Source organism: Bos mutus, chromosome 11, assembly GCF_027580195.1.
Source record: "Bos mutus isolate GX-2022 chromosome 11, NWIPB_WYAK_1.1, whole genome shotgun sequence".
Classification (NCBI taxonomy): Eukaryota; Metazoa; Chordata; class Mammalia; order Artiodactyla; family Bovidae; genus Bos; species Bos mutus.
In genome coordinates, this window is record NC_091627.1 from 80617553 (window position 1) to 80630534 (window position 12982).

Genomic DNA, 12982 nt, shown 5'->3' on the forward strand with positions numbered 1-12982 from the left:
CTGGGCACCATACACAATATTAAGACTTTTATTCTATATACTCCCAGTAGGTAAGAATGTAATTTTAGTCATGTTTCAGATTATAGGGGACAAAAAGAAAAACATATAAGGGCATTTTAGAAATTAAAGATGATAGCTAAGATGAAAAATCTTAAGCTATTAAAATATTTCTGAAAAATCACAATGGACTTACTTAAAGCTCAAAAATACTTGATTAATGAGGACTCCTAGAAGGAGGTGTTAAGGCTAGTTCAGTTTTGTTTTTTTAACCACGAGTACAAAGTTTCACTTGTGAGTTCACTGTATAAATGTAAATTCAACTCAAATGCCAAAACTGTCCTATTTAAATACCACTCACATGGCTGGAAACTATGAAAATAAAAGTAGATCCAAAAAAATAGGAGAAAAAATGTATTCTACAATCCAAATGACAATTTTAAGTAACTTTAAGATTTAGATTTTTTTTAACATAATATAGCAGGCTTTTTGCAGGAACTTCAGAACAAGAGGTCAAGGACAAAGGCCTACTTCAGAGATGTCCTGAAAAAAGCCAGAGCCAGACAGAGAGCTGGACAGTAAATACCAAAGGTCAGTCTTAGGATCGTATAGTCAGTTTCACACCGGGTATTCTGAAGCTTTGGGAGCAAGGAAAGAAATCAGAGGCCAAGCGCAAAATGGTAGTTCTCCAAGGAGGAAGTAATAGAGCATAAAACTCCAGAAAAACAAAATTAACTAAATACAAATAAAAGTAAATATTATCAGACCTACATCTACAGTCTCCTTTTATTAAGCTGGAGAAGTCACCCTATGGACATTGGGCTGCCGCATAAAACTGTCCTACTATTACTTAGAAAAGATCTACAGTTCTGGAAAACTATGACTTGGGAGAACTCTTCTTCCCTGAAAAACACATCCAACTTGAAAGGTGTTCTCATTTTATGAATGAATGCTACAGTCAGAGCTCCTTTGCTGCATCTTTGCCTTGTACAACTGTTTCATTAGACTATGACTTTTAGATAAACAACTTTCCTGGGCAAGAAAAATACTGACAGAAGTGGCAAAATCTCCTTGGGCGAGAAATCACAAAGTTGTTACAGACAACCTTCCTACCAAAGGGTCCTGTTGAAACCAAGTTCCATAAGATTCACCAGCTTTCCTTGGCAATTAATGTGAATAAGAAGGTCTACAGAAAAGCTTAGAAGCTTACACATAAAGCAGCCTTTAAAGTATCTTACTACAAGTACACAGAAAATAGGCCAGATCTTCTTCCATTCACTTAACTTGAACCATATAAAAATGATTCCCTGGTGGCTCAGTGGTAAAGAATCGCCTGCCAAGGCAGAAGACACAGGAGATGTGGTTTTATCCCTTGGGCAGGAAGATCCACTAGAGGAGGAAATGGCATCCCACTCCAGTATTCTCGCCGGAAATCCCATGGACGGAGGAGCCTGGCGGGCTACACTGCACGGAGTTGCAAAGAGTCATACACGACTGAGCACACAAGTACATAGAAAAATTTTAACTACTCAGAGACTGGTCAATAATAAACACTAAAAGAATTTAAATTAGTTATTATATAAACCCTTGCAATTATCAATACATGGATTCCAGTGAGGAATGCTTTGTATTTTCAGGCTACTTTTCTCTTTTACTTCAGGAGAGCCTCTAGTTACATCAACCCCCTCAGCACACTCCTCAGCCATTTCCACAAAGTCTTGTTGATGGTGAGCTTTTGTGCAGTCAAGGGCTAATGTAGCAGACTTGGAGTACTCAAACCCTGTACCTTCCAAAAGAAAGAACTTGCCCTTGACTATCTTCTGGGAAAGAACCTCTGAGCCCCTGGAATATTCTTCCTGATAAGATTTTCTTTATATACCTGATATATTGTGTCACACCAGTTAGTTCACACTCACAGTGTGATTTATAGTGAATGCCTTTTTTGTTTATGTGGGTCATGGGCCATGCTGTATCAGTTTGATCTCTAGAGGGGTTGGAGGTTGAGTAGCTAAAGTGGGTACGCATTCCATGCCTATAAGACTGACCAGGAGAGGGGGTCTTGTAGGCATGGAATAAAAACTATGGATGCCTAGGCTTGGATGACTAATCCTGGCTGGCAATGTGTCATATGTGCTGCCTACATCATTGATGGAAGAGTCAAGAACGTTCCTGCGCAACTCCACTGTGCGAGGACTACTGGAAGCACATACCTGGTGTCTCCTGGACTCCGTCCTGTGTGCACTTTTCCTCTGCTGAAGTTACTCTGTACTTTTACTGTAATAAACTGAAACCACTAGTATAACAGCGTTTCAGGATTCTATGACTTTCTGTGAATCACCAAGCCCGAGGCTGGTGCTGGGGACCCTGACACAGCTCCCAATGATAGTTTCCATTTTCTTGCCTACACTGGAGAAAGCAGAAGCTGCGAATATTGCTCCCATTGTAACTATCCATATCAATATTTCCCTTTTCCCACCTCTAACCTCATCCCTCCCTCTCCCACTACAGGTAATCGACATGTGACTATATTTTTGAGTGGGGAGTGAAAGTTTCTATTCCTATATAAGTACTGCAATTATGTGACAAAGATACTTAATCATTCCAAAATACAACAAAAAATGGTTAAGGTTAGTTTGAATCCCATACTATTTTCCAGTTATACAAAATTATTGCAAATTAATCATTCTAATCCTATTTTAAACAGTTTTTTCAGCAGAGTGCTCCATAATTTATGTAGTAAGCCCAGACCCATTCTCACTGAAAGTGAAAAGGAACACCGTTAAATAGTTTTCCATATAACAAAGCCAATCATTCCACGGTCCTAAATATTAGGATGATGGAGTAGTTATTTATTAAGCACCAGAAATGACTTGGATGCTAAGAACCAACTGTAAGAAAAGTAGATTAGCCCACATATTAGAAGGAAATTTAAATCTAACTCCTACCAAAACTGAATCAAACACAAGCAAGGGACTGGGTCCTAAAGACATAACTGAAAAGACAAAGCTTCTACAGGAGAAATTTTCCACTCCTCTTTGGTTAGCATAAATTAGAGCATTAGATTGTACCAGGCGGCCCTCGGGGTAAAGAACCCGCCTGCCAGTGTAGGAGACAAGAGACGGGTTTGATCCCTGAGTCATGAAGATCCCCTGGAGGAGGGCACAGCAACCCACTCCAGTATTCTTGCCTGGAGAATCTCATGGACAGAGGAGCCTGGCGGGCTACAGTCCATAGAGTCGCAAAGGTCAGGCACAACTGAAGGGACTTAGCATACATGCGTGCATGCATACAACTGCCTGATCAGAGAGTTGAGAAGGAATGCTGTATATCAGTGTCTCCCATATGTGCTATTTGCTTCTTTTCTGCCTCACTAGATTTCTCATAAACAGTACTGGGTTGATATGCACATAACTGCTTTCAAAATTTATGAACAACAACAATAAAGATGTACTACAACATTGCCAGGATTTCTCTGGAAGAATGTGCGATTCTTCTTTCTATCAGCAATTTACTTGATGGTTATGCAGGTGAAGCCCACACATTTAATACATGAGGAAAAAAAATGTACAAAGTTAAAATGTAGAGTTGAGCTGGTTACAGCTGACAACTGCTTTTCGTGGGGAAACATTCTTTCTAGGTTAATATAAATACAGTTTAAGTTTTAGGATATGGCTCAATGACAAAGGATAAGCTGGATTTAAGCAACATAAACAGCAGATAGGCTATAATCCCATGGAAACTGTTAAAGAGAGCAAAAGACTCAGTTACTCTAAATTAATAATATTTACTTAGTCTTAACAAAGGCAAAAAAAAAAAAAAGGTAATATAATCAGTGCCTTAGAATTAACTTGCTCTCTGTTTATATTTCCTGTTAACTTTCAGATTCATTATGAAATATTTAAGCCAAAAATTCTTCTGAAGAATAACAAAATAGCTACTCTATAAATTTAAAGTGTTATGACAAAAAGCAATATCTACTGATTATATGGAAACTCTGGGAGATAACTATTGACCTTTTTACCTGGGTGGGGGTAGGGGCGGGGGGCATTAGTAATGTTGCTTTAAGGCAGTATATCTAAAATAACCAATAATTTTCCCTAAAATGTTATAATTTTATAAAATTGTATAATTTTCCCTAAAAATGTGGCACATAGAATGAAATAATTTTATACCTGATATCCTCAAAGTGAAAGTCACTCAGTAGTGTCCGATTCTTTGCAACCCCATGGACTATACAGTCCATGGAATTTTCCAGGCCAGAATACTGGAGTGGGTAGCCATTCCCTTCTCCAGGGTATCTTCCCAACCCAGGGATAGAACCCATTGCATGTGGATTCTTTACCAGTTGAGCCACCAGGGAAACCCAATATACTCAAAGGACAACTTCAAATAAGAAATTCTTCTTGTTAACTTCTTAAGACCAGGAGGAGTTAGGCACTGATGGCTAGAAATTGTCATGGTTTCCTTTCTTTAAATTGGGAATAAGGATTCCTTTTTTCTTTCAAGATCTTTCAAGATCCAGTGAACCAAACGGGGAAAATGAAAACCACAAATTAAAAAAAAAAAAGATATTTAATTTACTTTAATTTTCAGAACTAAATAAATTTGCTGCATATATCAATTTAGAAACTTAACTCAGGAAAAGGCAAAACAAAACCATCTTTAATGTTAAAGGGGGAAAAGGGAAGGGAAGGGAAGAAAAGGGAGAGGAGGAGAAAGAAAAAGCAGCAGAACAGACAGAGATGCATGGAGATAGCCTTGAGTGCAGCAATCAAGAGGGATGTCACCAGAAAACCAAAGTCAGAAAGGGAAAGACAGTGAAGGAGACATGGAAGTCAAGGAGGCTGACAGAATGACAAATACGCGCTGCCAGGTTTCAGGCTGAACTGCGACACACTTCAAGGGCCCACTACAGAAAAAGACATTTGGTATAGAGTGACAGGGGCTTCCCAGGTGGTACTAGTGGTGAAGAAGCCAATTGCCAATGCGGGAAACGTAAGAGAAATGGGATCGATCCCTGGGTCAGGAAGAGCCCCCTAGAGGAGGGCATAGCAACCCACTCCAGTGTTCTTGCCTGGAGAATTCCATGGACAGAGGAGCCTGGCAGGCTACAGTCCATAGGGTTACAGAGACAGACACTACTGAAGCGACTTAGCACACATGCATAGAGTGACAGAGAATGACATAAACACAACAATTTTTCTTGTAGAATATAAGTGGCCTTTAATGGCTTTACTGTTGATTATTGGCTTTTTATAGATATAAGTAATTACTACTTGATCCCATCAGCTAAGGAATATAAAATACAAAAAACCAAGCACAGCTTACATCCTTATCATGACTGCTAGTACTTATATCAATATCTACATTTGAAGTATTAAAGAATTATTGCTAACTTTTTGATGAGGTGATGGTACCTGTAGTTATGACTCTTAAGTCTTTATTTTTAGATGGGATGCTGAAACACACTTGGGTAGAATCATATGTTATCTGGGATTTGTTTCAAAATAACCTTGTATAGGGATAGGGAGGCAAAAAGTGGGTGGGGGTAGACTAGCTGTGAGTCAACTAATTGCTGAAGTTGATGATGGGGGTTCGTTATCTATTTTCTCTACTCTTATAGTGGTTGAATTTTGCATAATAAAGTTTAAAGATCTTATCTTCAAGTATAATTAATTTAAGAAAATTAAGGGGGCTTCCCTGGTGGCTCAGTGGTAAAAAATCTACATGCCAATGCAGGAGACAAGGGTTTGAGCTCTGATTTAGGAAGATTCCACAGGCTGCGGAGCAACTAAACCCACGCACCACAACTAGTGAGCCTGTGCTCTGCAGCCTGGGAGCCACAAATACTGGAGCCACAAATACTCCTGTTGCTCTGCACCAAGAGAAGCCACCACAGCGAGAAACACGGGCGCCACGACTAGAGAGCAGCCACTGCTCACCGCAGCTAGGGAAAAGCCTGTGCAGCGACAGAAGACTCAGCACAGCCAAAAATAAAATTAATTAACAAAATTATTTTTTAAAAAAAGAAAACTAAGGACTAGGTTAAATTGGGTTAAGTTAGTCAGACCACTGAAACAATTTTCTGTGTAAAATTAAACCTTTAGGTGAAAATAAGATTTGGTAGTATTCAAGTTGAAGAAACAAATGTAAAAGACCTAGAGCAAGTATAAGAAATTTAATATACACTTCTGAGAAGAAACAATTTTGTATTTAAGACTTCTGAAATTCTTGACTTGACTGAATCTGACAGAGATCTTTTCATAAAATGTGAATTTATCAATGTATGCTCCTTAGGCAAATTTTAAGGCTGGTAGGCTCATCTAAACCACTCATTTTACTGTGGGCAAGGCCTAAGAAGGGCTAAGTGACTTATCAAAACTTCATTTTTTCAGAGTAAAAGTAGTACCAGAACCAAAAACTAGAAAGTGTGAGGATATACAAGAAGAAACCAATCATCTATAATTCCATCTATAATTATAACAGTTAGAACTGGACATGGAACAACAGACTGGTTCCAAATAGGAAAAGGAGTACGTCAAGGCTGTATATTGTCACCCTGTTTATTTAACTTATATGCAGAGTACATCATGAGGAACACTGGACTGGAAGAAACACAAGCTGGAATCAAGATTGACAGGAGAAATATCAATAACCTTAGCTATGCAGATGACACCACCCTTACGGCAGAAAGTGAAGAGGAACTAAGAAGCCTCTTGATGAAGATGAAAGTGGAGAGTGAAAAAGTTGGCTAAAAACTCAACATTCAGAAAACGATGATCATGGCATTTGGTCCCATCACTTCATGGGAAATAGATGGGGAAACATTGGAAACAGTGTCAGACTTTATTTTTCTGGGCTCCAAAATCACTGCAGATGGTGACTGCAGCCATGAAATTAAAAGACACTTACTCCTTGGAAGGAAAGTTATGACCAACCTAGATAACATATTCAAAAGCAGAGACATTACTTTGCCAACAAAGGTCCATCTAGTCAAGGCTATGGTTTTTCCTGTGGTCATGTATGGATGTGAGAGTTGGACTGTGAAGAAGGCTGAGCGCCAAAGAACTGATGCTTTTGAACTGTGGTGTTGGAGAAGACTCTTGAGAGTCCCTTGGACTGCAAGGAGATCCAACCAGTCCATTCTGAAGGAGATCAGCCCTGGGATTTCTTTGGAAGGAATGATGCTAAAGCTGAAACTCCAGTACTTTGGCCACCTCATGCGAAGAGTTGACTCACTGGAAAAGACTCTGATACTGGGAGGATTCGGGGCAGGAGGAGAAGGGGACGACAGAGGATGAGATGGCTGGATGGCATCACTGACTCAATGGACGTGTGTCTGAGTGAACTCCGGGAGTTGGTGATGGACAGGGAGGCCTGACATGCTGCGATTCATGGGGTCGCAAAGAGTTGGACATGACTGAGGGACTGATCTGATCTGATAATTATAACTCCTGTTAAATTTCAGTGTTTCCTAATAGCTTTTTTTTAATTCTTAGGTTTGACTCATCCTGCCCCCATATCTATTAACATGTTAGATACAAAACTCTGTATATATTTTTCCCGATATAACTTTAAACATCTTTTCACATTGGCTCAGTCAGTAAAGAATCTGTCTGCAATGCAGGAGACCCGGGTTTGATTCCTGGGTCATGAAGATCCCCTGGTGAAGGAAATGGCAACCCACTCCAGTATTCTTGCCTGGAAAATCCCATGGACAGAGAAGCCTGGCGGGCTATAGTCCATGGGGTCGCAAGAGTTGGACACAACTTAGGGACTTAGCCACCACCACCAACAGTTACTTTTAATGGTTGTTTAATATTTCATGGAATAAATACAGTTCACTAATTCATTCTCCTATAATATTGCAGTCATATTATTTCCAACTCTTTATTACTATAACTAGAGCTGCCATGAACATCTTTATACATAAAATGTCATTATGGCTAGGCATAACCATAAAATTCATATTTGAGTTTTTTTATAAGTAAAACTTCCTAATAGAAGCATTTGTGACCTTTTGAAAATTTCTTAAGGGGCAAAACAAAGTTAGATTCTACATTTTCTCTATGGAGCTAGCTCATAAACAGTAAAAACGACAAAGTGAAGAGGACAGCTGAAAACTATTTTCAAGATTATTTTGGGCAAAACAATGCTTAAATTGGTAGAGGCAAAAAAAAATTTTTTAACCAAAACTATACCCTACCTGTTGAAAAGCTTTTTCTGCTTGACGCTCAGCATCAATAACTTGTCTCTCAAGCTGCTGCATCTGAAATGTGAGAAAAGACATAAAAAATAGAAAAATTCGTGTTTCCCTTTTGGAATTATTTAAGAACACTTAAAGTACTTCAATAGATATTAATTACATAGAATTTAGCACATTAAAGGTTCTTTCAGGGCATATGTAAAAACTGATCAAAATACCAAAATTTTGATACTATTTGCAATATGTACTACATGAGTATTAATCAGTAGAATTTTCTTCATTGGACTGTATGTTAGAAATTACTGGTCAGCATATTTTAAGAACAGTAAATTAAATCTAAGATAATAGTAAGACCTCAAATGTCATATTGCTTTGCTGATCAAAAAGATCCAATGATGGGGGGAGGAATAAATTAGGAATTTGAGCTGGTGGCTCAGACAGTAAAGAAACTGCCTGCCATGCTAGAGACCCAGGTTCGATCCCTGGGTTGGGAAAGTCATCTGGAGAAAGAACCCACGCCAGTATTTTTGCCTAGAGAATTCCATGGACAAAGGAGCCTGGCAGGCTACAGTCCATGAGGTCGCAAAGAGTTGGAAATGAGTGAGCAATTAACATATATACATTCCCATACATAAAACAGATAACCAACAAAGACATACTGTATAGTACTGGGACTATACTCAATATTTTGTAATAACCTATATAGGAAAAGAGTCTGAAAAAGAATATACATGTCCATACATATATATATAAACTGATGGGCTGTCCCTGGTGGTCCAGTGGCTAAGACTCTGCACTCCCAAGTGAAAGGAGTTCAGGTTCAATCTAGAACTAGATACCACATGCTGCAGCTAAGACCCAGTGCAGCCAAATAAACATTTTTAAAAAACCTGAATCACTTGGCTGTGCACCTGAAACTAACAGCACTGTAAATCAACTATACTTCAACAAAAAATAAATAATAAAAAGAATTTAAAAAGAAAAAAGATAAACTGAATCAGGCTTACTATAAGGGAAAGAAGTCCCAGTGATATCAGCAAGTGGTGCATTTTCATAAGCTTCACAGGTGGTATGTGTAAGTCACAACTGAGTAGTTTTAATTCTTAAAGATTGTGATAGAGTATAGAAGATACTCTGATAAAATATACGTATGTTCACAAAAGCATATGGCACAGAGGTTGAACAAATATCTGGGTATTTTTTGAAAGTTCTGTGGATAATAAAATGTTTGAAGATTTCAGAGGGTGGGAAATTAAAAAAAAAAAAAACTTTGGATATTTTAAGTAAAATACTAAACTGAATATTATAAGTAAAAAAGCAAAAGTCTTAAAAAGGATCTAATACAAATTAACATAATACACAATCATGATGTAAAACTAAATTTGAATTATTCTTTTCTGACTGTTGAAGTCTGGTCAACACTGGAGCCATCTGTGGCTCAACCTACGCTCACTGTCACTTTTATTGTTGGCTGACATTCTCAGATGCCCAGAACTTCCAGAGCATCTCAAACTCACAGCACCCTGGGTGTGATACAACAGCACCCATGGCTGATACAACAGATCCCCCTTCTCAAAACCATGGAGGAGTGGCCTCCTACAGCAGGAAGCAAGGCTGCCAGCTCTGGACCACATGAGTGACAGGATCCCAACTGAGGCATGTGTTATTCTCAATGCCTGAAAGATAGTTTCTGTTATGAATACGTAATTTTTTAAAGCTGTACTGGTTTGGAGCATTTGCTGCATTTTGATATCTATGTTTGGTATCTATGTTACCAGTAGACACAGGTAAAACTCAAGACCATGACGAGCACTATCACTTCACCCACCTAACACAAAAAACCTCTTAAACATTTCAGAAGTGCAGCACATGGAGCTTAGTAAAAGTATCTGTATATACTGTATCATCCATGAAAACCCGATGGTGTTACTGGGTACTCAAAGAATCGTATACCAAACACTGTGACAAAGCAGAGCACCATAGGACTAAAAATGAAAAATGATGGTCTAAGATAAAAAATGACATGTGGACACAGATGAGGAAAATGGACAAATATGTCTCTGGAAAGCACAGCAACAGCCGCAACTGGTTCTTCCTCGCACATCCCACTACACTTGCTGTCACTGAAAACTCGAGTATATTCCGTTTACTAAGGATGTATCTCAGCCCTTCTGTCTGGGCCACACTGTAACATCCGGCAACCTTGATTTCACGACAGTAGGAGGAGGAATTGCTTTAACTATGGAGGCTATGAAAAGAATTAACAGACTTCTGAATAAGTCTCCGTGCATATGTGCTTAGTCGCTCAGAGTGTCTGACTCTGTAACCCCGTGGACTGTAGCCCACCAGGCTCCACTGTCCAGGGGATTCTCCAGGCGAGAATACTGGAGTGAGATGCCATTTCCTTCTCCAGGGGAATAAGTCCGAAAAGTATGCAAATCCATGTGTGATTTGGAACTTATCAGAAGATACGCAGCTTAGCAGTCTGCCTGAAAAATGCAGGAGTTCCTGCAGAAAGTAAAGAGGATTCCAAAGGAAGAATTCTATTTAACATAAAACCAACTGCACATCTTATTGAGGAGACAATGTCTCATAACCCTGAGCAAGTATTAGAAGGCTGCTGTTCAGATATAGCTATTACTTTTAATGGACTGACTCCCGAAAATATGATAGTAATGACATATGGTGTGTACCAGTCCAGAGCATTTGGACATTATTTTAGCAACACACTGATTTTCTTGTCTCCAGATGGTTCAGAAAATCACAGAGGACTGGGGAATAATAGAACTGACCTGTCCAAGAGCACTTGAAATGTGGCTAGTCCAAATTGAAATGTGGTAGAACTGTAAAATACACACTTCATTCAATAACATAGTATTTGAAAACCTATTACAAAAAGAATAACAATCTCAGTAATTGTTCATATTGACTTACACTGAAATGATATTTTTAATGTCACATTAAATAAAAGATAATATTAAAATTAATTTCATCTACTGTTTCTTTTTCATTTTATTAATGTTGTTAGAAATTTTAAAATTACATATGTTTCTCACTTTATATTTCTATTGGATAATAAAAGTGTAAAACATTCCATTGTCACCATATATGGCAATTTAACTGCCTGTCCACATGGCAATATTTTTTTAAGGTAGTTTATTGCAAGGATCTAGATTCTGGAAGAATTTTAAAATATTTGGATACATAAATAGGCATTTCCCAAGTGCATTCTCTGGACCTAATATCACCTTTAATTTTTGTGAAGATATTTCCAGGTGGCACTAATGGTAAAGAATCCACGTGCCAGTACAGAAGACACAAGAAGCGCAGGTTTGATCCCTGGGTTGGGAAGATTCCCTGGAGAAGGAAATGGCCACCCACTCCAGTATTCATGCCTAGAAAATCTCATGGACAGAAAAGCCTGGTGGGCTACAGTCTATGGGATCGCAAACAGCTGGACACGACTGAGCACATCACCACATTTCATGTTTAATAAACAAGTACTGTTGTCTAAAAGCATTTTATTGATTCTGTTATAGACTATCACATTACATAAAGAAGTTGGACAAGCAATGTATCTCCTGTCTAGGATAGTCCTTTTTTTTTTTTTTTTAATTTTATTTTATTTTTAAAGTTTACAATATTGTATTAGTTTTGCCAAATATCGAAATGAATCCACCACAGGTATACCTGTGTTCCCCATCCTGAACCCTCCTCCCTCCTCCCTCCCCATTAGGATAGTCCTTAAACAAAAAAATTGACATGCGCACACCAACATCACATTCTTTCACTACGGGACAATACGCTGACAACTGTCGTTTCTACAATGTAACGTCGTTTCTACAATGCAACCACATTGTGTTTTCAGAGGAATTTCTACACTTGTGCAGCCTTATTCTCAATTTTGAATATTTTTGAGATTTCCAGAGAAAACAGGAAAACCCACAAATGGGTTGCTGCTTTGTATACCTTGGCTAGTGAAAATAAATGACATACCTATGAGAATGGCCAAAATCCAGAACACCGGCAATACCAAATGCTAGCAAGAATGTGGAGGAACAGGAACTCTCATCCACTGCATGCTTTCTTATAAAATTACACATACTCCTATCATACTATCCAGCAAGTGTGCTCCTCGGTATTTACCCAAAGGAGTTGAAAACTTATGTTCACATAAAAACTTTCACACAGATATTTACAGCAGTTTTATTCACAATTGCCAAAACTTGGAAGCCATCAAGATTTCCTTCAATAGATGACTGGATAAACTGTGGTATAATCAGACAATGAAATATTATTTACTGCTAAAAGGAATTGCGCTATCAAGCTATAAAAACACATGAAGGAAACTTAAAACATATTATTAAGTGAAAGAAGCCAAACTGAAAAGGCCACATAAAGTATGATTCTAACTACATAACATTCTGGAAAACTATGGAGACAATAAAAGGAGCAGTGGTTGTGAGGGTGGGGTTGGGGAAGAGCGTGGAGAGGGATGAATAAGCAGAGCACACAAGCTTTTTAGGACAGGGAAAGTACTCTGTTGGAGAGGGAAATGGCCACCCACCCCACTATTCTTGCCTGTAGAATTTCATGGACAGCAGCTACAGGCCATGGGGTCGCAAAAAGTCAGACATGACTGAGTGAGTAACACCACTACACTAAATCCTCTGTATGATACCATATGATACACACATGTCACTATACATTGTACAAACCCATGGAATGTACAACACCAAGAGTGAAACTATGAACTCTGGGTGATAATAATGTGTCAAT

The 12982-nt window shown here is 38.5% G+C and overlaps 1 protein-coding gene across 2 annotated transcripts in view; it reads right to left on the reverse strand.

Moving 5' to 3' along the window:
• The window catches only part of PLEKHH2 (pleckstrin homology, MyTH4 and FERM domain containing H2), a 107235-nt gene that overhangs the window by 78292 nt on the left and 15961 nt on the right, over positions 1-12982 (reverse strand). For both annotated transcript variants that reach the window (XR_011466089.1, XM_070379659.1), the window contains exon 3: positions 8204-8266. Coding sequence is in view for 1 of the 2 variants with exons in the window: in XM_070379659.1 (XP_070235760.1) it covers positions 8204-8266 (63 nt within the window). In the remaining variant the exon portion in view is untranslated. The remainder of the gene's footprint in view (positions 1-8203; positions 8267-12982) is intronic.